The 25,614-nt window shown below is 35.8% G+C and overlaps 1 protein-coding gene across 1 annotated transcript; it reads right to left on the bottom strand.

Moving 5' to 3' along the window:
* Positions 1-1,238: 1,238 nt before the first annotated feature.
* Top2 (DNA topoisomerase 2) lies at positions 1,239-25,510 on the bottom strand. Its single transcript, XM_073091339.1, has 19 exons — positions 25,300-25,510; positions 24,125-24,356; positions 21,658-23,557; positions 21,188-21,327; positions 20,009-20,211; positions 13,933-14,081; positions 12,486-12,723; positions 10,785-10,942; positions 9,818-10,026; positions 9,138-9,278; positions 8,547-8,685; positions 7,515-7,638; positions 6,180-6,335; positions 5,551-5,715; positions 4,930-5,034; positions 4,192-4,366; positions 3,484-3,755; positions 2,700-2,899; positions 1,239-2,196 (listed from the first exon to the last, which is right to left on the bottom strand). Exons 1-18 carry the CDS (start codon positions 25,312-25,314, stop codon positions 2,732-2,734), a joined length of 4,689 nt encoding a protein of 1,562 aa, XP_072947440.1. The 5' UTR covers positions 25,315-25,510; the 3' UTR covers positions 1,239-2,196; positions 2,700-2,731.
* Between the last annotated feature and the right edge of the window lie 104 nt (positions 25,511-25,614).

Raw genomic sequence — 25,614 nt, forward strand, 5'->3', positions numbered from 1 at the left:
TGCACATTAGCGAGATAATGAATCACACATACAGACGCAAATACAGAATATTTTCGTCTCACTCACACTTTGTTGCACACCATAACAGCGAGAGAGATGCATGATAATATCAATCTTTTGGAAGAATAACCTCCTCTATAGGTAGTGTATTTTGCAAAATTTTCAACCAACTAAAATGGTGTTTACTAGATTCAGTGGGCCTATAAAAGGCCCCTTATTCTTCTTATAACTTCAAAAAATAAGTTTTTATGTTGACATTGTTTGTATATCTGAGCTTTTGTTGGAATATGATACCCTGGTACTTTAAATTTATAAAGTTCTCACTTTACTATGGCCAAACGTACCTCGACGAATGTAACCAACTTTGGTATTATTTTCCCGACTTGCTATTCTTTTCCCGACATTTATAATTTAATAAATTCGTAAAATAAGCCTGTAAAATTTTAAATATATCTCAATTAGCCGATTATCCGGCACACCTGTATGTATTAGTTGAATGTACTTTAAGTTTAGGCACTAATACAACAAATCAATGACCTTAACAAAATATGTATCTTACAATCATACTTAATAGTTAATTTTTGTGTACCTAAATAAAACAATAACAATATATTATTATGTGTGTAATTACATAAATAACCTTTCCACAGAAGTAACAGCACATCATAATGGATAAGACAGAATATATTTTAAAAATTTAAACCTTTCAGTAAATTTTTAACAATATGCGCGTAATTGCAGATTACTTTTTGGAAAGGTCCATTAACTTGTAAGTTCGTAACAAATAATGTAAATAATATATTATGTTAAGACACAGAAGCAAATGCCATATTAATTTACCTTGTATTTAAAAAATAAGTTATTGCGATACTAAGTTTAGCAATTTGAAAATTTCGAGCATTTACGTGCCTGAAAAATAAAACATGGTGTAAATTGAATAACCTGAGTATTAAAAATATAATGCATATGAGGTAAAAATACTTTAATAAATATATTATTGTGTAATGTTTGTTTTCTTTTTATCTTGCAAGATGTTTCCTAAACCCTAATTACGTCGGATCACGGAAGTGTAGTAAAAATGGATTTCAGTATAAATTATTTTAAAATATTATTTAATTTATCAAAATAATTTCCACTATAAATTATTTAACTGCATTCGTGTTGTTCGCTTGTCAATATCGACTGCAATATCTAAAGAAGGAGTCCTAAGGAATGGGTCGAAAATAATTACATAAAACTTGTAAAATGTTCATCTTTTATTTACAAACGGTCTAATTAAACAAACAGAAAATTATGTCAGAACATTAAATTAATACAATTGAAAATTATACATTAATAAAATTCAAATCTGTGATATTTCATATTGTTGAATTAATGTAATTGACAACACATCATAAGTGTGATTTATTCTAAATTACATGGAATGAATTACACACAAAGTGAAATGTCGATAAACAAACAAATTGTACTAAAAATTAATACGACAATAAATATTCTACATATTGTAATAATAAAGATATCCTAATTTAACAAATCGATAGCGAATAAATTAGAAAGTAACAAATACTGTCAGAAGAAATCAAGTAATAGCAGAATGAAAAACGAAAATACAGGAAAAAACATACAAAGTTTGAAGAATCCATTTAGAACAATATTAGTAATATGTACAATTCTTGTAAAAATCTTATTCTAAAAATTTTCTAATTCCTCGGCGAAACATTTCTTTACAATTTCAGTAATTTTGAGCATTCTGTATGTAACGTTGCTAACGAGTTAGGTACTATGTCACGTATAAAAATTACTTACAGTAATTGTGCCTATATTAATTACGTAAAAATATAAAAGAGATTCCCATCTCAGTAACTATTCAATATTTATTTCTGAAAAAACGTAAAGTGGGTAAAAAAATATTCTATATCGTCAAAACACTACCGTTTCGATATCCACCCTATTGTCTAACACCTGATAGTAATAATCAATATTTACTAACGTTTGCCTACAAAAGTCCGAAAATTTTCTAGGCAATAATTGTCAAATTTTGAATTTTGGTAGGCAAAGATTCGTTCGTAAATAGAATATTACTGAGAGGCGTAAATGAATACGGTTGAACAATTTCAACACAACATTGAACGCTAGCTGTCACTACTTCGGTCAGTTCGGATTGTTGCCAATGCTTCAATGTACAGAAAAATGGATCTGAAACAAATAAAATCGGTTAGTATTTTAAACAAAAACAGACAACTTGCGCTCTCATACTTGAGCACTCTCAAAAGCACTGAAGATGTCATTAATAAATACTAATACAGCGATGAATTTTTAAGAATATATATGTGTAGATTAGATTACTGTAGATATTCAAATCCGAAGCTATAAGAAATTGCGAAAAAAGGCTGAAAAGTAAAACGAACCGTATACATACTGGCCGCTGATTTTGGCCATAGAAAATATATACATTTGACTTGACGCAACACTAGTCGCACTTCATCGGGTAGTGTGGCTTTGATCAGACTCAACACGCTTCATCGAATAGTATAGTCTGCGTAAAACTACTAGTCCGCTCTGAATATAGAAATGAATCGCGTCGCCATAACCAATTGTATGAGTACACCTGCTCGCAACAACTTCAGAGCGGACTAGCAGTTTGGCGCGGACCATATAATAGCATTTCAATAGTATATTTCCTGTTTAATAAAACTCACCCCAAGCAGCCTGGGAGCACGTTTACTCGCAGCTAATCACTATCGGATCCATCGCTGAAGTTGTACTTAGGTGCGGGGCGGGCCCTGGCCGCGGCCCGCGGGCCCGGCCCGCCCGCCGGCGCCTCTACATCGGACTCCGATGACGAGTCGCTGCGGGCTTGCTTCTTGGCTTTCTTCTTAGGATTCGGCTTCTTCTTATCCTGGAGAACGGAACCAAACATAAACATAAATAACATAATATAAACAACTTGTAGACTTGCTACAGAATGGAACACAATCTAGCTATTCTTTAAGATCTTCAGCTGAAACTTAAAGCTCTTATTTGGTTTAAAATCTTAATAAAAATTGCAATTGTTTAGGAAAAACAAATGTATAGTTAAAGAATATTCTATTTTGTATTCTTCAACTACTATGTATCTATACAAATTAATAAAATTAAAGTGTCTGTAATGTAAAATACAACTACAACATTTCTTGTATGTATGTAACAATGTGTTACTAAATGCATGTGAAAGTATATATATACCATATGGTATTATGGTATTTATAACACAAAACAGTTATCAAAATTTTTGTCTATGTGTCTTGTCTGTGTATTTGAAACGGCTAGACTAACTTTAACGGGACTTTCATTGACAGTTAACTGATATTTTTATTTTAGAAAAATAATTGAATTCTACTCAGTACCCATAATCTCCAGAAGATTTACACTATTTAAAGCTCGTGAAACCACAGAGAAAAGCTCTTTTAAATTAAAATCATCAAAGAAAAAACGTCTACTAACCTTTCTACTATCAAATATACTATCATCATCACTCTCCACACTGATCATCGCTTTGGCCGGCCTCTTCTTGGGCTTAGGCGGTTCCTTCTCCTCCTTATCGAGGTTCATGAGCTTCCGTTTGGGCGGGGCTTTCTTCTTGGGCGGGGACTCCGGTATCGGGGGCGGTTCGTCCTCGTCGCTCGATAGTATTGTAGTCGGTTGGGACTCGTGGTTGCTCTTAAAACTGTCGTTCTCCTTCTTCGAGTCTTCTATTAACGAGTCGAACAGGCAATCTGTAACGGAAAATTATTTAATTTAAGTGGTTATTTCGTAAAAGAAAGAAGGTTTAAATTTATGCTTACGGCTCTTAGTAGATTAAAAAAATATATTACATTTGTTGTCTTCCCATGATCCCATTTCCATCACTGCTATGGGCAACAAGTATTTATCATTGTACTCAAATTGTTAACGTATTTTAAAGAAGTTTCAACTTTAGCTAGTGTATGATATTGTGCTGCACACGGAATTTATTCTTCTTTTAAATACAAGTAAATTCTTCACATTAATAAGTCTCGATGTATATGTATTTTGTCAGATTTATTTTTATATTATCAAAAGTAAAACTCAATTTCGATTTTTTTTGTCTATCTACTTGTCTAGAATAATCATGGGAAAGTAACCATAACAAAATAATCATTTTTAAATATCTTTGTGTCTCTGAAATCTTACCGGAGTCCATTTCAGCAGGTTTCTTGGTCGGTTTTTTCTTGATATTGAAGGCGTCATCGTCATCACTGTCCGACAACACCTTGGGCGCTTCGTTGTCGGACTCCACTCTGTTATCCAACATCTCTACATCGGATCCGGACTCTGAACTCTCCTCGCCGTCTTTGTATTTTTGTACCTGAAAAACAATTGAATTCATATGTTATTACAATGCACGTGCTTATGCAGGACATATCTTATCAAATCAAGACCTGTATGCCTTCACTGGGTACATACAAAAAGAGGTACACCGCTAAATGGTGTGTGTTTTATCTATTGATTTATTTTGTATCAAATACCATCCGTGGCAAACAGAATCAAAATATTGTATACAATGTAAACTTACTTCTATCTACAGACAACATATCAGGCCTGAATCGTAGCAGACATAATAGCTTTCTTGTATACAACAAGTATTAACGAATTAATATAAATTATATCTTCCGCAACACATCCACGCCGACACAGTAAATGTCTGTCGAAGTATCTTAGAGGAAAATATTTTCCTCTGGCGTGACAAGTAACAAGTGAAAAACACATGTTGAGCATAACCATGAGCACACATGAGCAATGGCCATACAAAGTAACACATCCGCGCCGACACGGCCCATGCCTGTCAAAGCATCGCATATCAAAACTTGTGTTTGCCTGTTACGGGCCGTGCCTGACACGTTGCGTGTCTGTAGCGGTCCCTGTCTGTACCTTGGTGGCGGCGCGGCGCGCGGTTTGCCGCTCGCGGGGCGCCGGCGGCGGCTCGGCCTCCGACGCGGAGCCCGAGCTATCGCTGCCGCTAAACGACTGCTTCTTCTGCGGGGGAACGAAACAAAACATGTTAATATTAGGGACTACGAAGTACTAATCCAAAAGTTATTTAATTTTAAACGGTAAAATAACTTTTTCCGATTTTGAAGAAGATCTTTTGTTAAAAACACAAAACACAACATATTATGTATTTAAAGTCAATGGATTTATAGTCATAATGAGAAATCAATCTACAGGTTATTTCCTACCAGATCGATAAACGGAAACAGTAGCTAGTATAACGAAATTGTCAAATATCTATCTTTGGCAAAACATTGGATTGATTGTTAATAACGAGCGCTTATAATACCCACTATTTACCTTTCAGCTTCATCGTCAAACTTGCTAGTAAACCCCAGATTTGTCAAACTGAAATGTAGTAATAGTAACCAATATCGACCTCCTGGCTGACATCATCAGATCAACCAAATTATTATATTGTCATCAATGCTTAATACGTAACACAAAAATTTTAAAATTAATGTAAAGCAAATATAAAATAATATGAAATCATTAGCTCACCTTCTTAGGCTCCTTCTTGAACGCGAGCTTGGTCTGCTTGAGCCCGTCTCCCTTCTCACCCTTCTCGGCCTTCTCACCCTTCTCGGGCTTCTCCGGCTTCTCCTTCTTGACGCGGCCCTTCGGCTTCTTCTCCCCGCTCGCCGGACTGATGCCCGATGGATCCTCCTTGAAAATCAATAGAATATATGTGCTTTAGTATGTACAATTACACAGTATGATATGAAACTACTTTTAGAATCCCCTTGGGGTAAAAACAGTATCCTTTTAGTAAGTTCCTCTTGAAACACAACTAATGGGATTTCAAATGTTTACAGAGTATCTGTAGTACTGCTATAACAACAAACTCGGTATAAATGTGTTAAAAATAAAAGGGGCAGTACATACAAAAAAAAAAGGTATTTTCCCTTTATGTGAGGTCGACTCGCACTTGACAATTATTATTTTTAACTTACTCCCGGGGATTATTATTTTTAACTTACTTAAAAAGATAAATTGTCGAGAAATTCATATTCTACTCCTACATTATTTCAAATGAATGCTATAATTTACACTATGATTAAAATCAATCTAAAAATCGATTCTTTTATAGGACTTTTCCCATCCCTACTGTAACCAAACACTACACTTACAGGATCATACTCCTTCTTGATCTCCTTCCTGGTCTTCGCCTTCTCGGCCGCCTGGATCCTCTTGATGAGGTCCTCGGATATCTTCGGCTCCACTCGCCTACCGTTCTCCGAGGGCACGATCTCGAACATAGATTTGCGGTTTTTCTTGTTGGCGGCCTGCACACAAATTAAATTTTTACCACGTATTCATTGAATATTTTGATAGTAAATAGTGATCACTGCTGGGATGATATCTAGAGGATATCTGGGACCAACTACGTATAGTAGAAGGTCTACATGATTCGATCACAATTACATCGCCTCTATGTCGGACATCCAGTATTGGTGGGAAGGTCACTTCATTTCATACTCGAAATGAATGTGGCAATGCTATATTCCTTGTTGAATCATACTTTCTATCCGTTTCTCAGCACAATTATAAAGTACATATAGATCAAGCCTACTCAGGTGGAAACAATAAACATAACGCAGTACCATAACTATGTTCCGTATAGGACAAACACAATCTTTGACGACCCGCGTGGCGGAGCGGCCACCATACCGGTCTGACGCGCAAACGGTCCCGGGTTCGATCCCCGGCCAGACAGATATCTAAATGATGAATTTAGATTTCTGTTTCTGGGTCTGGGTGTTTGTGTATTTGTCTATGTGTGTGTCCATGGCACCCACTACACAGGGAATCCTAGTGTGGGGGCTGTGAGTGTAGAAAGCGTTTATTTATTATTTATTTTATTTATAATGCTGCGAAAGTAAGATTCAATACCAATGTGTTTTTCAATATTAAGTGCTGTCATGGAACAAGAAACATGAAAAAAGTTTATTGACAATACCTTCATCCTCTCCATCTTAAAGTCAGACATGTTACAAAAATAGTAATATTTAATAAAAATAAAGAATTGGTACATTTAAAAATTCTAATATATGAAACAATATAAAACAATAAATTATCTACAACACCCCTGACATCTAAAAGGTTCATTAGATGGTCATAAAACTCATAAACTATATACATTGGGCTACTAAATAGTCTCAAAAATTGTCTGCATAAAACAGATCTACAAGAACCAAGACTTATCTTTTCTTGACAGACCTGTAAGCCCCTGTAACCCCCAAGTATGCATACAATCATGGCATAATTACAAAAAAATTAAACATCCTAGATTATAAACACATTGATATAGTGACATGACGACCCGCGTGGCGGAGCGGTCACCTAATCTAAATGATTAATTTAGGTTTCTATTTCTGGGTCTGGGTATTTGTGTATTTGTCGGTGTGTGTGTCCATAGCACCCACGATACAGGGTATCCTAGTGTAGAAAGCTTAATGACATACCATCGCCTTCGATGTCTTCTTGTTTACGGTCGATTCCTCTTGGCGCTCCTTCTCTTCGACGTCCTCCAGCTTGATGAGGAACGTGTCCAGATCCTCCCGCCATAGCATTGATGATGTTTTTGCTCTGAAATTAAATATTTTTTAATTAAGATGCATCATTTACATACAAACGCGTAACTGTCTCCTGCCGTCGACAACCCATTACAATCCTACAACTGGGCACAGGTCTCATCAGAGAAAAGCTTTGATCATTGGTCAAGAGAAGATTACTAGACTTTTAACAGCTTAAATTTTGATTAAAGAACTCTCAAGGTACAAGGTTACTTGTAGTTTACCTTACATTGTTTTTCTTCGCCGTTTAAGCAAGTGATAGTAAACAGGGGATACAATGAATCTGTAATAAAGCAGAACCCCTGATCTACATGAAAATGGTGATTACAAATGTCCATGGGCCGCAGTGGTTAAACATTAGGTGATATGTATTATGAAAACTCTTAAAACATGTTTTTAAAGGTATATAAAGTCTACCAATTCGGATTTGGACAGCACGGTGGACTCTGGCCTAATCCTTCTCATTCTGAGAGGAGACCCATGCCCAGCAGTGGGACAGATAGATTGATGATGATGGTATGTATGCTTGTTTGCAATTTTTATATTAAAGTAAACCAAAAGCAACCAGTACCCTTAGTACGAGTTTTTACGTTTGATCGATAATGTTCAACGTATACCAATTCGCTCCTACAGCGCTCCCGTGGACCGTATCGGAACTAAAATTCCGCAGTAAAATGTAAAAAACGAAACTATAATGTTATCAAAATTAAATTAAAAATGTACAAATAGATGCATTCTATTTATATTTGTAAAATTAAATGTCGTTACAATTGACCATTCAGTTTTTTTAAAACTTATAATGCGAAATTTTAGTTCCGATAAAGTCCACGGGAGCGCTATGTGAGCGAATTAGTAAATGTTGAATGTTTTCGAGCAAATGTAAAATCTCATACTAAAGGTACAGTACAAAACGCAACTCACTTGAGTGTAGTCAGCTCGGCGAGTTTCTGATCGCGCTGCTTCAACAACTCATCCTTCTTCTCCTTGGTCAGCATCCACATGGACATGCCCAGTAGATAGTTGAACTTTTTCACTTCCTTCAGTTGCTGGAATGCTTTCTCTGAAAATATTTGAAACAATTTGTCCCTTGAAAAATATTCCCGTTAAAACTTGTCATTTATATTTTTTAACATTGTCCATACGTCTTGGGTTGTCATGAACACACTAAATACGAATGTATAAACACCCAGACATGGAACATATATCTAAATTAATCTTTAAGATACCTGTCTGGCCGGGAATCGAACTCGAAACCCTTGGCCTGTCAAACTAGTACAATGGTTCTTACCACACCACGAAACCCCCAATTTTTTTTTCTTTGTAATTTTTGTTATCATAGCAGTTGTAGAAATTCACACATAGAAAAATATGCAATTATTACTATCCTAGAGATAATAATATCAGTTTTTTATATGGAACCCCCTTGATATTAACTTTTTAATTTGAAAATATTTATAAGCTACACCATTGCTTGCACTATAATAACATTATAATTTAAAACGTTACACCAACCTGGATCAACGGGCTTCCCCTTGACCTCCTCGGGCTCGGGCTCGTCCTCAGACTCAGCATCCTCGTCGTCCTCGAGCGCGGTGAGCCCCTGCATCTTGCTCGCACGCTTCTTCCACTCCGCGATAGGGTCCGGGGCATAACCTGAAAGCAATCGCATAATTTTATGTGGCGCAAAAGATGGAAATTCAGTTCATATAAGTATGTCATGACTCAATAAGTGGTGACGATGCTGAATTACGTCATGGAATTATCCAAGCTTAAAAATGAGTGTGGACTTTTTCGGATCGGTAGATGGATATTGATAGTCTTTAGATAGATATCAATAACCGACCGATAGCAAGACAATGAAAGCTTTATCGATGGTATCGATTTTATCTAGCGATAGATCTCGGCGTACGGATATTATTGAAAAATATATATTGAATATTATTGCATTGGGCTGCAATCATTACTACGGATAGTATTACTGCTAAAAAATAAAGTTAAATCCTCAATACCATGTATAATTAATTGCTATTTTTCGCCCAACGGTCGACTAAAGAGACCATTATCATTATAGAAAATTGCCTCAAATTTTCCCCATAGTATCTTCATACTAAATACCAAATAAAAACCAAAGAAAATCGTTTGACAAACGAAATAGGTCCACATCGGCCCGCAGCACATCATAGACAACTCACCGCGCTTGATGAGCTCCTCGACCATGACCTTCCGCTTCTTGTTCTCCACCACGAGCCCCTTGTCGCACTTCTCCAGTATGAAGCGAGCTTGGTTGCTCAGCTTGTCCGCCTCGGCTTGTAACTGCCCCTCGAGGTACTGCTTGCGGCGAGTGTAGTACTTCAAACGCAAGTCGTAGAATTCTCGCAGCATCTCTTCTACCTTCTCGTATCTGGGGAAATAAACGATTTAAACGATTTCTACACTCACGGCCCCACACTAAGATCCCCTGTGTCGTAGGTGCCATGGACACACACATAGACAAATACACAAACACCCAGACCCGCAAACAGAAATCTAAATTCATCATTTAGATATCTGTCTGGCCGGGGATCGAACCCGAGACCCTTTGCGCGTCAAACCGGTATGGTGGCCGCTCCGCCACGCGGGTCGTCAAAATACATAGATGTTGGCAAGTGAGTCAAGCAGCAGTGACGTGAAAGTACGTACATGTCCGGCCGATGAGAGGGAGAGGGGTGGATTAAAACTCAGTAGCGGTGCCCAAGGTTGATGAACCCAGGCACACATTTTTAATTTTTCAAATGTATGAGTCATATGAGATCATTATGAGTCATAGTCAAAATTAAATCCCAAAATTACTCATTCCCAAAATATCCAATTCTCAAAACATCTGAATCCAAAATCAATTGAAGTTCAATTGCTAAATTGACCAGTTCTCATAATGTCAATTCCCAAAATGTTCAACTCCCGAAATGTCAATTCCAAAAATGTACAATTCCCAGTATGACCAGTTCCAAAAACGTCCATCTCCCGACATATCTAATTGACCAAAATATCAACTCCTAACATATCTATCTCCCCAAATTACCAGTTTACAAAAGGTCAAGTAACTCGTCTTAATCCCAGAATGTCCATTCCCAAAAAGTTCAACTCCAAAATCATCAACCACATATTCCAAAATCAACTTACTTCTTAAGACAGCAGTTGTGATCGAAAGCGTTCATGCAGGTCATGGAGATGGTGGTCTGCAGCTTGAACACCTTGTGGATGCCCTCGGCCTCCACCTCGGCAAGCTTGCCCGGCAGCGGGCTCACCACGAAACGCACCGTTGTATCTGTGTTGTACTCCTGGAGGGTATTAAAAACACATTGAAAGATGGTAGAATAAGTGAGGGTTTAAAAAATAACAATGTTGAAAGGTCGTGGAACAATTTTTTTTTTTTATAATATAGGAGTAGCAGACGAGCATACAGTCCACCTGATGGTAAGTGGCTACTGCCGCCCATGGACATCTGTAATCAACCCCAGATAGGATTAGATATTCCCACCTAAGGTCGGCCACAGATGCGCCGCTACCCCTGAGGACTAAGCTGGAACGCCTCGGCAAAGTCTGTCTCCTTTACCACACCCTTCAAACCGGCACACGGCAGCGCCTAACACTGCTGTTATTAGGTAGAAATAGATGTAGCCGTGGTGCCGCCGGAGTCGAACCACAAAGGGTTCTACCACCTTCCGTATGGTATGGTTAGACTAGTATATAGTAGACCAGGAGATACCACTGCCACACCCATTTCTAGTATGAAACAGTTTGGCCTTTGAATCAAAGGGAGATGTCGGGTTACATACATAAATATGAGATGTTTGGTAACTGTTAATGAGTTTTATGAAAAAAAAAGTTTGGCAGATTTTTGCTCCCGTCATCCATCGAACTTTTGACCGCGCCCGACGTCGCATAACTTTGTATATTTGAATACAGTTGAAATGTAGCTGTTGCCATGGCGTCCCTATAGATTAGAGGCCAAAAAATCCTATAATTTTCTATAATAATTATTGTTGAATTTCGGCTCATATGCGAAAATATTATTATTCTTATATTCTTCGCCCCCGTGAGTCCTTACGAACTGTTTAAATCTATAAATATTTTGACGGTGCCTAGTCAATATATTTATGAAAATATCTTATATGCTTGCAAAAATTATTCTTCTTTGGAAAAAAATTATAATAGGCATAGTCATAATACTAGAAATAAAGATAAATTGGCCATACCTCAATTTAGATAAAGCAAGGTGTATAATTCTTTTATGGGGAACTGTATTAGTTTCTACAATAAAATACCAAAAGACATTATCGATCTATCCGAGAAAAGGTTTAAATCTACTATAAAATTAACTTTATGTAAAAAAGCTAATTATAATGTAAATCAGTACTTAAATGATAAATCCGTATGGTATGACAACTCCAGCTCCAACATCAATAATTAATTATATGTACCACTATGTAAAATTGTACATTATTTACCCTTTAACAGATGCAAATATGCACACGTATTGAGTTTCTTGCGCCGCTTCTTCTCCATAGCGAAATACCTTCCGAAGCGATGGTAGTTTGTTGACTTTCAAAAAGTATTCTATATGAATCAATTTTGAATAAATGATATTTGAATTTGAAAAACTAGTTATAAACGAAATAAAATTATACTCAATCAAGCTCTTTAAAAACAAGCCGTACATTCTTAGTTCTTTCAAAAATCATTTTATGTCCATATATTGGGATAGTATAAATTACAGCCTAACCCTAAACTGGTTTAAAAATTTCAGTTCCAAGATATGACCTTCACATAAATACGAACTAACGAGGCAAGGTGAATAAAAATATTGTTAAAAAAACTCACCCTGTACTCCGATATGAGCGGTTTAACTTTGTCCGTGCCGAGCATAGGCTCGAGAACGTTCTCCTTGTAGTTCTGTGTCCAAGTGCCAACGGGCAGCTCGGTGATCTCGATCTTCCCGTCGGGCAGCACGGCCGCCTCGCCGGAGATCACGTACTTGTCGCCGAAGCTCTCGATGGTGCCGCGGAAGTTCTTGTACCACGGGTGCATCGGCTTCGGTTCCTCGCCGTCCAACATGCGTCTGGAGGGTCAATTGGCTAGTTATCTCAGAGTAACAGTAGAAGTATATCAGCAGTTGTCGAAGCCAAGTATACCATGATTGTTTAAAGCTAGATTGAATGGTAGGAGAACCAGGTTATAAGAAAGAGGCACAACCGCCAAATCTATTTTTTCAAATATGAAGCTGCTATGAAGTTCTCTAAGATAGTGATAACCTAGTGGTTAAGAAACTCGGCGTCTCGATCGAGGGGTTCAAGGTACAAAACCCAGGCACGAACCTCTGATTTTTCGAAATTATGTGCGTATTAGTAATTAATTATCCCTTGCCAAAACGGTGAAGGAAAACATCGTGAGGAAACCTGAATACCTGAGAAATTTATAAAAAAAAAAAAGGAAAAAAACTCAAAGATAAGTGAAGTCTACTAATATGCACTTGGCCAGCGTGGTGGACTATGGCCTAATCCTTCTCATTCTGAGAGGAGACCCGTGCCCAGCAGTGGGACAATAATGGGTTTATGATGATAAAGTTCTCAAGATTTCTAGAAGGGTACGGATGCTATGATCATGTAGACTATCTCCGATGCCAGAATTGGTCAACACAACAGTGATCGACTTCAAATAGAGCCCCTATAATATGAGGTTGGTTACAGATATCCCTGGGCTACAGAGATCAATTACAATACAGATGGACTGCATGCTGGCTGGCTACTTCTATCTTTGTAATCAAAAATACCTTATAAAAAAATACAAATAATATTCACTAGCATCCACATTATTAGTATCATTGAAATACATCTATAAATTATACATAATATTCAAATAAAATCTTTTTCATTTTGAATCAATACAATACAACAACACTTGACCAAACCAATCATACGAAGTGTCAAGTGTGATGAAGTGTTTGTGTATAACATAGACTAGTAAAAATGCTTCGCCGCCTTGAAATTGAATGAAGCCACAAACGGCTTATTAATAAGTTATTTTTTTGTATTCTTGCCAAATAAAAACATTTTAGAGAAAATTTACGAATAAATAACTAATACTGCGTAATTTACATAATAAATAAATAATTATTTCAAATATTTTAGGGACATTATAGCATGGAGACGTGGCAAAACATTTTTACGCAACTATTTCAATTCTCAAAACTGGGTACATTTTCTTGTTAGGAGTGAGTAATCTTTACTAATCTATAGTGTATCATAAACACTTATCAAGATACACTTACCGAATGTTAGCCACAATATCCCTGGGGTTGTAGTTAGGTATCTTAGTGGACCAGCCAGTGCCGATACCCTCGGCGCCGTTCACCAACATCATGGGCAGGATGGGGATGTAGTATATCGGCTCGATCTTTTGGTTGTCTTCAAATTCATGCTACAAACAATATGACAGTAACTTAAGTTAATTTTCTCTAGTTTTGTTTTCGTTGATCAGAAATATGTTGTAACAATCACCATGAATTGATTGATGATTGTAATTTATTGTGGAATAGTTTTACATTAACTTTTTACCACGCTTTTATTAGCTTGGGTTGTATGTATGTATGTATCAATGTATGTAACGGAACCTTTGAACTCGATATTTACCCACTTTTAATGGTCAGATTAATTTAAAATTTTGAATAATTATTAAGAACTGATTACGATTTGATATTGATACACGATTTTAATAATTGATTGATATTGATACACGATTTTAATAATTTTATCCCATTCTCCTCATCAGGATCGTCAGGAATCAGGATTAACGATTTTCCTTGTGCAATTTTAGCATTGTTTCATGTTTTTAAACTATAAATTCAAATTCAAATTCAAATATATTTATTTGCAAGAACATGGGTAAGACATAAAATAACAGTAAAGGTATATAAGTTCGCCAAGTTCCACCTGTCAAGGCATGCAAATTTAGAAATTGTGATTACAAATAAATTCGAATAAATTATTTTTATAATTATGTCATTAATATCCTATCATTTATAATTATGTCATCATCAATTATCAATTATCAATTATCAAATCATCATCAATTGTCAAAATTTACATTTCAAATTAGTCATCATAAAATACCAATTGTTTATTATTAACGTTAATTATAATCTTTTATTACAACAGTCTTCAAAAAAAATCTTTAATACAATAATAGGCTTTTTGTGTCAAAAATGTTTTTAGTGATTTTTTAAAGTCAAATTCACTTTTACTCTTGATATGAATAGGTAGAGCATTGTATATCCTAGGTCCCATACAAAATATACTGTCGTGGAACAGCTTAGTCCTTGAGTACAAATTTAGTAATTTATTATTACGCCTATTAGATATCATTTTATCATAATGTTGAATGTCACGTTTTACCATCAGGGCGACTTCATAAATATATAACGAAGGGAGAGTCATAATGTTTAATTGTTGAAAGTAAGTCTTGCATGATTCGGTTGATGATAGTTTACACATAGATCTAAGACATTTTTTTTGGGCTTTGAACACGCTATCTACTCCCACAGCGTTGCCCCAAAAGATAACTCCGTATCTTAGTGTACTTGCAACATATGCATGATACGCAGTAAGAGTCACATCAATATTGACAACCTTAGACAACATGTGAAGAGCAAACGAGAATTTATTTAATTTTTTGATTACATGTTCAAGTTGTGTTTTCCACCTTAGGTTGTTATCTATATGAATACCTAAGAACTTAGTTGAATTCACTTCGTTAATAGGCTTGTTATCGTAAGATATGTTTAGGATATTTGGTTTTGTGTTTTTATTTGCAAATTTCATTAGGCACGTTTTGTCTAAATTAATTTTAAGATTATTATTATTAAGCCATTGTATTAATTTTTCAAGTGAATTGTTAATATTATTTTCATATGTCAGAGAGTTATTGTCAACAAAAATAGCAGTGCTGTCATCGGCGAAAAGGACCATAGGCTCCTTTATAGCACGGGGAAAGTCATTTATATATATCAAGAATAGCAATGGTCCCAATATACTCCCTTGAGGTACGCCATAAATAGTTTCTCTAGGGTCTGATGAATATTTTGTAACAGTTTTGTTATCAATGTTTATTTTGCTTATTACTGTTATTTGTCGTCTACCAGTCAAGTATGATTTAATTAAATTAAGTGCATTATTTCTCAGTCCATACGATTCTAATTTATTAATAAGTATTCTATGGTCCACATAATCAAATGCCCTGCTCATATCCATATATATAGCCGTCACCCGTTTATTGCTTTCTAAGCCTGTCATGATTGTTTTTAAAAAATTTAGTATTGCAGCATTTATTGATTTATTTTTGCGAAAACCTACCTGTTCGTCAGTTAATATATTAAATTTTTCTAGATAGGAATACAAATATTTATATATGATTTTTTCAAATATTTTTGATAGAACAGGCGTCAAGGCGATAGGTCGATAACATTGCATATCGTGCTTGTCATTTTTCTTGAATATAGGTTTTACTATCGTGAGTTTCATTCTGTCAGGGAAGACACCATGTTCAATGGATAGATTTATAATATGGCAAAGTACCGGTGAAATAGTATCCGCTACGCACTTTATTACTTTTGTATTTAAATTATCATACCCAGTGCTATTTGTATTTTTTAAACATTTTATAGTCGTCAAAATATCTTCTGCGCAAGTAGGCTGTAAGAAAAAGGAATTGGGTTGTCTGAACGTTGTGCCTGGACAATTATTAATGTTTGTGTAATGATTACTTTGAATTTGATCTATGAAAAAATCGTTGAACTCATTGGCAATAACTTTCGGGTCTGTTATTTGTTTAGATCCAATTTTAATGACGTCTATATCTTGTTTAGGGACATTATTTACAACCCCATTTATAATACTCCATGCTGCCTTAGCTTTATTATGAGCGTTCTTTATGTAGTTATTATTTTGACATTTTTGCGTTAGTTTTATTATCAATTTTAAGCGTTTTGAGTACATCTTAAAATAGTTTTTGTCTGTCTTAGACCTTGTTTGCCTGGCTTTCCATAGTAGTTTCCTTTTTATTTTTGTACAAATCCTAATACCCTTAGATAACCATCTGTTTCGTTTATTTGCCATTATCTTTACTCTCACTGTAGGAAAACATAAATCAAAGAAAAGTAACATCAAATCAAGGAAGTTATTGTATGCCAAATTAGGGTCAACATTTGAATACACTTCTTCAAAAGATAATTTTTCAAGGCAATTTTTAAACTTGTTCATGTTTTCAGCACTAAATTGTCGTTTGTGGATGTACCAGTGGCTTAATCGAGTATTCTTTTTAGTTGGACATTGGAGTACCTGCGCCGTGTGATCCGAAATAGCTAATTCCAAAATTGAGCTTTTGCAGCCATGGATGTTGTGAGCAAAATTGTCTAGGCAGGTATTGCTACTTAGTCGTGTTGGAACACTAATGCAAAGCTTTAGGTTATATGAAAGTAACATATTTTTAAAGTTTAAGGATATTCGGTTTTCTTTTAATATATCAATATTAAAGTCGCCGCATAATATAATTTTTTTATGTTTGTAGCAAAGTTTAGTGAGAATTCCATCAAGAGTGTTAAGAAACAAATTAATAGTAGTTTGATTATTTTTTGGTGATCTATAAGTGCAAATTATTATTATTCTGTAGTCAATAAGTTCAATTGCACTGTACTCTACGACATTTAAAATATTGTATTTTTCTATATCACAGATAGGACGGTACCTATGCCCTCTGCGTACCAATATGCAGGATCCGCCATGTCTGTTTTTCCGTAAGCAGAACGATGCTAGCTGAAAGTTAGGAATGCTTAGGAGGCTTATATCATTAATTACCATATTGTGTTCCGTAATGCAAAGGATGTCAAAATAATAATTAAATCTGACAGATAGTTCATCTAGAGAAACCATGAGTTCGCTAGCTTTTGTAATGAGCCCGTTTACGTTTTGGTGCAATATTGTTATTTTGTTATGCACGAAAAAATTTTTTTTGCATTTCACTGTCACAATTATCCGAGTGATTTTTGTTTATATAACTTAAATCTGTCTGTACGCCTATGTCAATTTTAATTGATGAATTACTCATATGTTTTGCTTGTTTTTGATTAAATGTTAAGTATTTAATTTTATAATCGGTGCTGAGTATTTGTCTTAGAATAAGCCTACACATTGATAATGTAAAATGATGTCCCTTCGGTATATATTTCTCATAGTCCAAATCCAAAAAACATGCATTGGTTGTTTGTTTACAAGCAAACCTTAAATCGTAATTAAGTTTTTGAACATTTAAATAATTATTATGTGGGATTTGACAAATAGTAACATTAGTATTTGGTACATTACTAAGCCACTTATGTAAATGCATTTTAAATGAAAAAGGATTTTTGTCGTTACATCCTCCAATTACAATAATGTGATCATTTTTGCTGAGTGTCAGTAATTCACTATTAGAGTTCAATATTTCACTTAGAGTTGCTCCTGGCTTACGAAAGCAGGTAACAAAGTATTCATCTTCACCCAATAACTTTTGTAGTAGTCGCTGAGTTCCTCTTCCTCGCTGATCTGACAGAATTAATACTCTTTTTCTATCTGGTTTTTCATTTTTGGCTACGGTTGGTGTGGCAGGTTGAGTATTGTCTACATGCTGTATAGTGCATTGGTTTAAAGTAGTGGCATTATGACGAGGTGAGATATTCGAGGCCGTAGCCATAACGTCTTGCTTCTCAGTGTCAATGGACGGTAAGTTATGATTACGTAAATTTAATGGGCTGTTAGTGGTGCTAATCGATTTTCTCTTTTTCTTTTTTATAAGGGATGATGTAAGAGGCGACGATGCTTTAACTTGTTCAGATGTGAGTAATTTGTATGATTCAATAATTTTATTGCATCTTTCAATTTCTCTTTTAAGGCACGTATTTTCATAACTTAAATTATCAATTTCCCGATTTGCTGCGTCTAATTCTTCAGAAAGCTTAGATAATCTCTCGGTTTCGTCGTTTTTTTCAATCGATGTATTCGGTAGACTTATGGCTGTTATATCGAATAGTAAGGAAGATGATGTATTAGAAATATTCTGAAGTGAGCTAGATCTACGTGGTCGTCGAAATGTGACATTGTCAGGTAAATTATTGTTATATTGAATCTCCATATTCATTTTGTATGATATATTCACTTATTTCTGTATCTATATTAAATCTCGAAGAGTAATTTCGTTTTCATATACTATGGCGCCATCTGTTATAACTTCTCTAGATAGGTGGTCGTAGATCGAACACAGATGTTCGACAATGCAATGTCAACTCCTTGAGTAAGTTGTTGATAACGTAGTTCCTATTCGGTAGTCAAGATGACGCTGCTTGTTGTTGTGCGGTGCACGCTAGATGTCAGTACTTTATTATTAGAGTCCAAAGTCCAAATGTTAAATTTAAATTATGGTCAGTTAAGTGAAATATACAAATATTGATTTATGCACTTTTCGATCATCACTTTTAAAAAGTTTATGCACTATTCACTTACAGTTTAGAAAAGATTATAGCTTTTGTGTTTGTTTTTCTGTACTATAACTGAATTTATAAGCGAGATTAACGTTTATTTTAACACTTTATTTCCTCAGTATGTGGTTAAGCTTATATTTGGATAACATTGTCACTTAATATTCAGAGTTAGTTTTGTCACTTTTATCACTTATCACTTAGTTTTGTGTCGATATCGATTTTTAATAACAAATTCGTTACGGAGCTAATGTTTACGTGAGCACAGCGCCCTCTACATCATCTATAATTGTTTTAATTTTAGGTTTTTAGTTATGTAATTTTTTTAGCTCATACTTTAGCCCAGTAAGTTAGTTTGTCTAAGGTCTTTAAGGTGAGAAGTGGTAAATTAGTACAATTCAAACTAAAAGGTACCACCGCCATACCTATTTCTAGCATAAAACTGTTCTAAATTTTGGTAAAAGCATGTACCATTATTATACCTATTTCTAGCACAAAACTGTTGTGTTACAGTACCAGCATATTTATAGGCCAACTGACCTACTTATATTATGAGTCCTACTTAGTCCTCATGAGTCTTTCAGAGAGAACTGCCGTTCTACATTGAATTACATGGGCAGCAGTTACTATTTACCATTAGTTATTGCATGTTCATATACTACTTGATTCTTTTAGAAAACGAGTGAAATTATAAGGGTTCAGTTTTACGTTTTTTCGTACGGAACCCTAAAGATGCTTGTTTGCTACCTCAATGCTAGACAAAAATCTCGGCGGGACTTACCACAAGCAAGGAAACGTCGTGCGGGTGGAATATGAGTGTTAAAAGGTCAATGACACTTACCACAAGCAAGGGATCGTCGTGCGGATGAAATATGAGCCTGGTGAGCGGCGACATGAGCGTGAAGATGTAACGGGGGCTCGCGGAGTCCTTGCCGCCGCTGAGCCGCGTGCCGAACTGGCCGCGAGGCTCCAGCAGATTGATGTTGTTAGAGCCCACGTAGTTCTGCGCAAGGTTTACGATCGTCATCGCCAGCGACTGTTCACCTGAAATGTTCAGCTTTTATTATACATCATCATCATCATCAACCCATTACTGCCCCACTGCTGGGCACGGGTCTTCTCTCATAATGAGAAGGATTAGGCCATAGTCCACCGCACTGGCCAAGTGCGTATTGGTACATACCTTTGAGATATTTTTTTTTATAAATCTCTCAGGTATGCAGGTTTCCTCACGATTTTTTCCTTCACCGTTTAGAAAGTGATAATTAATTTCTAATACGCACATAACTTTGAAAAAATCAGAGGTGCGCGCGCCTAGGATTTAAACCTCGGACCCCTCGATCGAGAGGCCGAGTTTGTTAACCACTAGGCTATCACTGCTTTATTATACATCTGATATGATATATATCACTCACGTCATAGGGTGGGATATGTCCATTGGCGCTTTTAGTAGTGTGCATAGCGATATTTCACTATCGATAGAAAATTAATACTCAATATGTAAGCGATGTTATGGATAGCCAAACTATAAGGCAGCTGTCCACTAAATACATTGTGATTTTGGTAATTTTTCGACCCTCCCTCACCCTTGGTGACATAATGTGTGCGATTTATATGGAAGTTCACCCACATAAAATTATTCAAAATTGTCATTTTCAATGTAACTTCGTTAATCTGTCATTTGCCTATCCCATAGGCGGTAAATTAATCAAAAAGTATTACTAAGTATTGACAAAACCGTGATTAACATTACTTATATAACCATATTTTTAGCCGACTGCCTGAAAGTAGTTATCTATTTATATTTTTTTAGGACAAAGATGTTTCACTTAATTCAACCCAATTTAATTGCAATTATTCACTATTTCTTGTATGTACAGTTGTTTTACGGTAAAAAAAATGTAATTGTTAAAGACCTGCTGTAAAGCTCCATCTAAGATTGGATGAGATTTGGCTCAATTTGCCTCTATTGATAACAGCAATATTATCAATATTGATAGTAAAAGTAATACAAACTTACCGTGATGGTACGCAGAGTGCTCCGCAACGGAACCGGCCAGTTGCGCGACCTTGACCTCTCGTTTGTCGTTACGTTTTATGCACGTGAAGATCACCTTACGTTGGCCAGGCTTCAAGCCGTCAATCATCGATGGAATTGACCTAAGACATTAAAGTTAAGCTATATTTCTGTTCAAAAACTGAAAATAATTTACACCTGAATGGTTAACAATAAGAAATGCTGAAATTTTAGAAATGCGTCATTTATTTATTTGTAATTCAATGACAACTCACAAAGTTAAACAGGAATTCATTTTGCAAGAAATTAACTGCATTTTTACCAGAAGAGGGTAATATATTTGACTGTATATAATATGTATCATGTACGTCTCATTTATAGGCACACCATGCAACTTGAAACTTGCCAGATTCCAACATAATATGAAGTGTTTAAATCATAGGAGTAACATATTTTTTTTAAGGTTAACTTACCTAACATTATCACCGTTTGAAAAGAGAACCAGCTCCAAGTTAACAAAGTCCGAATAAGAGACAGCTTTCGTTTCTTTTGTATACAAATATCTCTCCGGGAGACCAATTTCCTTCCGTCTCTTCACTTCATCCATGTGATTCGTCAACCACTCCTTACGTTGGTCGGCGCCTTTCTTTGAAAACGCCAACTCGATGTGATGGTCATCGGTAGGACCACCGTACTTGAACTTAATCCTATGCCTTTCCATATTCTGGAAATATTCTTTAGCCTCCTTAGATGTGGAGGTACCCAAACCTTTGTAGTATTTGATATTATACGTGTGATGATTGTCCGTATCCTTCTTCCACTCCTCAAACTCCGGTAGTGAATAGAATGATATCTCCTTGTCCTTTTTAGTGGCTTTCACGATAGGCGTGATAAACTCCTCCAAGAACGGTAGCTTCAGCAACTCGGGCCAGTTGTGATGAATGAAGTTGATGATCAAACCTTTAATGTGGGATCCGTCTTGATCCTGATCGGCCATGATCATCACTTTGCCGTACCTGAGCGATTTCAAATCATCCACCGACAAGTACTTCTTCTTGTATTGAAGACCAATAATTTTGATTAAATTATTGATTTCCACGTTTTCAAGGACCTGCTTGTGTGAGGCGTCTCTGACGTTTAGCGGTTTACCCTTTAATGGGAACACACCGTAGTGGTCCCGGCCGACAACACTGAGTCCAGACACAGCTAAAGTCTTGGCTGAGTCTCCCTCAGTGAGAATTAAGGTACAGAGGTGAGCGTTTTTCGTACCTGCGTCATTAGCGTCCTCTAATTTCGGTATACCTTTCAGCTTGCTCTGTTTCTTACCAGACGCCTTCACAAGCTCCGTCTGCGCCTTGAATTTGGCCCAAGTCAGTACAGACTCCACTAAGCCAGACTTGCTGACTGCCGTGATAAACTTCTCGGAGAAATTACACTTTGAACCGAAGCTCTTGGCTTGGAGCGTCATGTTTTCTTTGGTTTGCGAATCAAAGGTCGGGTTTACTATCAAACAGTTGATAAACAACCACATATGATTCTTAACTTGGAAAGGTTTTATATTAACTCCACCCTTGTTTTTCTTCTTGAGAACTTCAAGAACGTTCTTAACGACACTATCGGCGACAGTATCAACATGTTTACCACCTTTTGTCGTGGCAATAGAGTTTACAAATGATACCTGCTGGAAGCCTCTATCGGAGAGCGTCAGGGCAACTTCCCAGCGATCATTAACTTTTTCATACACAACCTTCAAAGGTTGTCCGTTTTCGTCCTCCTTACCTTTTATATATAAATCTATATAATCTTTGAACTTATTAATCTTTAATCGTTCACCATTTAAGTATACTTTTACGCCCTGTGAGGACGCCGCCACGTCGTACGCTCGCCGCGACATCAACGCGACGATATCGTCCTCTAGCCTCTCCATTTTAAACTTAGCCAAGTCTGGGCTAAACGTCACTTTGGTGAAATCATCATCCTTCCCAGATTCCTTTACTTTCGGCTCAGAAGCCTTCGTCATATTGGAGCCCCATGTCTGTTTAAAATGCTTCTTGTATTGCTTCGAAGCAGTTTCAACTGTGAATTTGGTCGAGAAAATATTACACAACTTTGCACCATAACCATTTCTGCCTCCAGTCACTTTTTCCTCCTCGTCATTGTAGTTTGATGATGTCAATAAATGTCCAAATATCATTGTGGGTACATACATTTTCTCCTCTTTGTGCATAACGACTGGTATTCCACAACCATTGTTGTATACCGATATCAGATTCTGTTCCTGATTAATGTCAATTCTGATTACGTCCATTTTGGGGTCTCTTTGCTTGTTGTCAGCTGCGTTAACTAATATTTCGTCATATATTTTGTATAAACCTGAAACATGGTAACATATTATATTTTATTTGTAACTTAAAGAGACACTTTATAACTCAAGGACAAACAACTTCAGTATAAAATGTCGCCTTTTCGATATGATGATAAGCATCATGGAATGTACAAAGTTAAAATTTCTCAAGTATGCAAATGTTTCTAATCATATTATGGATCAGCAGAGGATTCCGTGCAACCAACACTATCCCCCATCATGTTTGCAAAACACCCATAAGACTAAAATATAACAATAGCTGTCCATGATAAACTAGACCAATGATTTAACTTGACCTCAATACCTCACACAACTGAAAATAAGATAGATACTGTGAACTTTCATCCCCATAGCAACAAGTGATTGTGAATAATATATTAAGCTATATTTAGAAGGTGGTAGAACCCTTTGTGATTTGACTCCAGCCGCACCACCGCCACACCTATTTCTGCCTAATAACAGCAGAGTTAAGCACTGCTGTGTTAAACACAGATGTCCATGGGCGGCAGTAGCCACTTACCATCAGGTGGACTGCTACTCCTATATTATATAAAAAATAAATATTAAGCATATACCTGGCACAAAGTTCAATTCCTTTTGAACCATACACTCCTTGGACTTATCAAACACCCACATAGTCTCGGTGGCCCGCTCAACAGACCCAATATATGTGTCCGGCCGCAGAAGGATGTGCTCAAGTTGTGACTTCTTCTGGTATATCTTCTCAATCGAGCCCTTTTGACCCTTTGCAGGGGCACCCTCCACGGTGCCATTTTGGGCGCCATTGCTCATTTTATTGAACATGGACTGTCAAAAAAAAAAAAATTTATATTGTGTATAGTAGGTTGTTTATGACTTATTTAATTGATTGTAATATACAGGATGTATATTGTATTAGCATGTCTTCAATCCAAATTATTAGTGATCCATTTTTTTTATTACCATTTCTGTTACCTAGCTTCAACCAATTCACTAAGCATAACAAACAATGGCAAAATGATTACGACGCAATGAATAAAAACAATTAATATTTTGATGTAAATTTATTAAAATAACAAAATCTAACAAATATATTTTTTTTGAAACAAATCACCAAAAATGTAGAATAAAATTTCATTGTATCTATATAGTTAAGTAATAAGATTGTTGTGGTATAATCAGTTCCAGTTTAGGGGACTTATATTTATAAGTAAGCCAAGTAAGCCACTTTGAGCTACAAAGTAAATGGCTTACTTATAAATATAGTGCCTAAGTATGAAGTTATTTATTTATAGTTATTTTATTCCCAGAGTATCAGAGCACTACGTCTAACTAACCTTAATTTACGTACCCGACAAAATACGAAAAATGCTCGGTGATATAAATTTACAACTGAAGCAGTTCATAGGTAGTTCAAGATGAAGGTAGATGCATAAAAATAGCATAGATTGTTCTCTGGTAATTTAGAGGCTGTTTGTACAATTGCTGCTATAAATAATGTCAATATGGACTATAAATTATACAAAATGAATACCAATGTTTGCATTGAAAAGGTTACGCATAATATAGAATTATGTATGTTTCAGAAATAGTTAATTAAAACACGGAATTGTCGATTAATTCTACAAGAATTTTAGTTAAGATGATATTATTAAGCATATTTGCAATATACAAGTAATAATGGTAATAGTAAACTCAAAGCATAAAGCAAAAAGTCCGAAAAACATTTTGACCGTTACCAATCAAAATGCCGCCAAGACGCAGGCCTTACCTTTATATCAGCCATCTTGTTTGTTGTAGTAATATAACGTGCGCGATCAACGCTTTGCACTAAATGTCTTGAAAACAAGACTGAGCATATGCTAACAATATTGGTTTTCGCAAAACAACATCTTTACTAAATTATATTGCAATTAGCACGACAGCGACGAATAACGAACAAACTTGACAAACGACGCCGTGAATGGCAATAGACAATATTTATTTTTTTCAATTTGACAATATTTTATAGTTTACTATTCGTTACAGATTCCGCGGAAATGAACAGTGGCCGTAAATGTTATCATAAAACGTAACTGCAAGTTTT

Source organism: Epargyreus clarus, unplaced genomic scaffold (assembly GCF_041222505.1).
Source record: "Epargyreus clarus isolate Ecla_fem2 unplaced genomic scaffold, WU_Ecla_fem_2.2 ptg000034l, whole genome shotgun sequence".
NCBI lineage: Eukaryota > Metazoa > Arthropoda > Insecta > Lepidoptera > Hesperiidae > Epargyreus > Epargyreus clarus.

Bases quoted from the DNA above. Each gene is read 5' to 3' on its own strand.
- Top2 (XM_073091339.1), bottom strand. The intron at 21,328-21,657 runs GTAAGTTAACCT...TTAATGTCTTAG, and splicing joins TCAAACGGTGATAATGTTAG to GTCAATTCCATCGATGATTG. The intron at 20,212-21,187 runs GTAAGTTTGTAT...TGAACATTTCAG, and splicing joins GCACTCTGCGTACCATCACG to GTGAACAGTCGCTGGCGATG.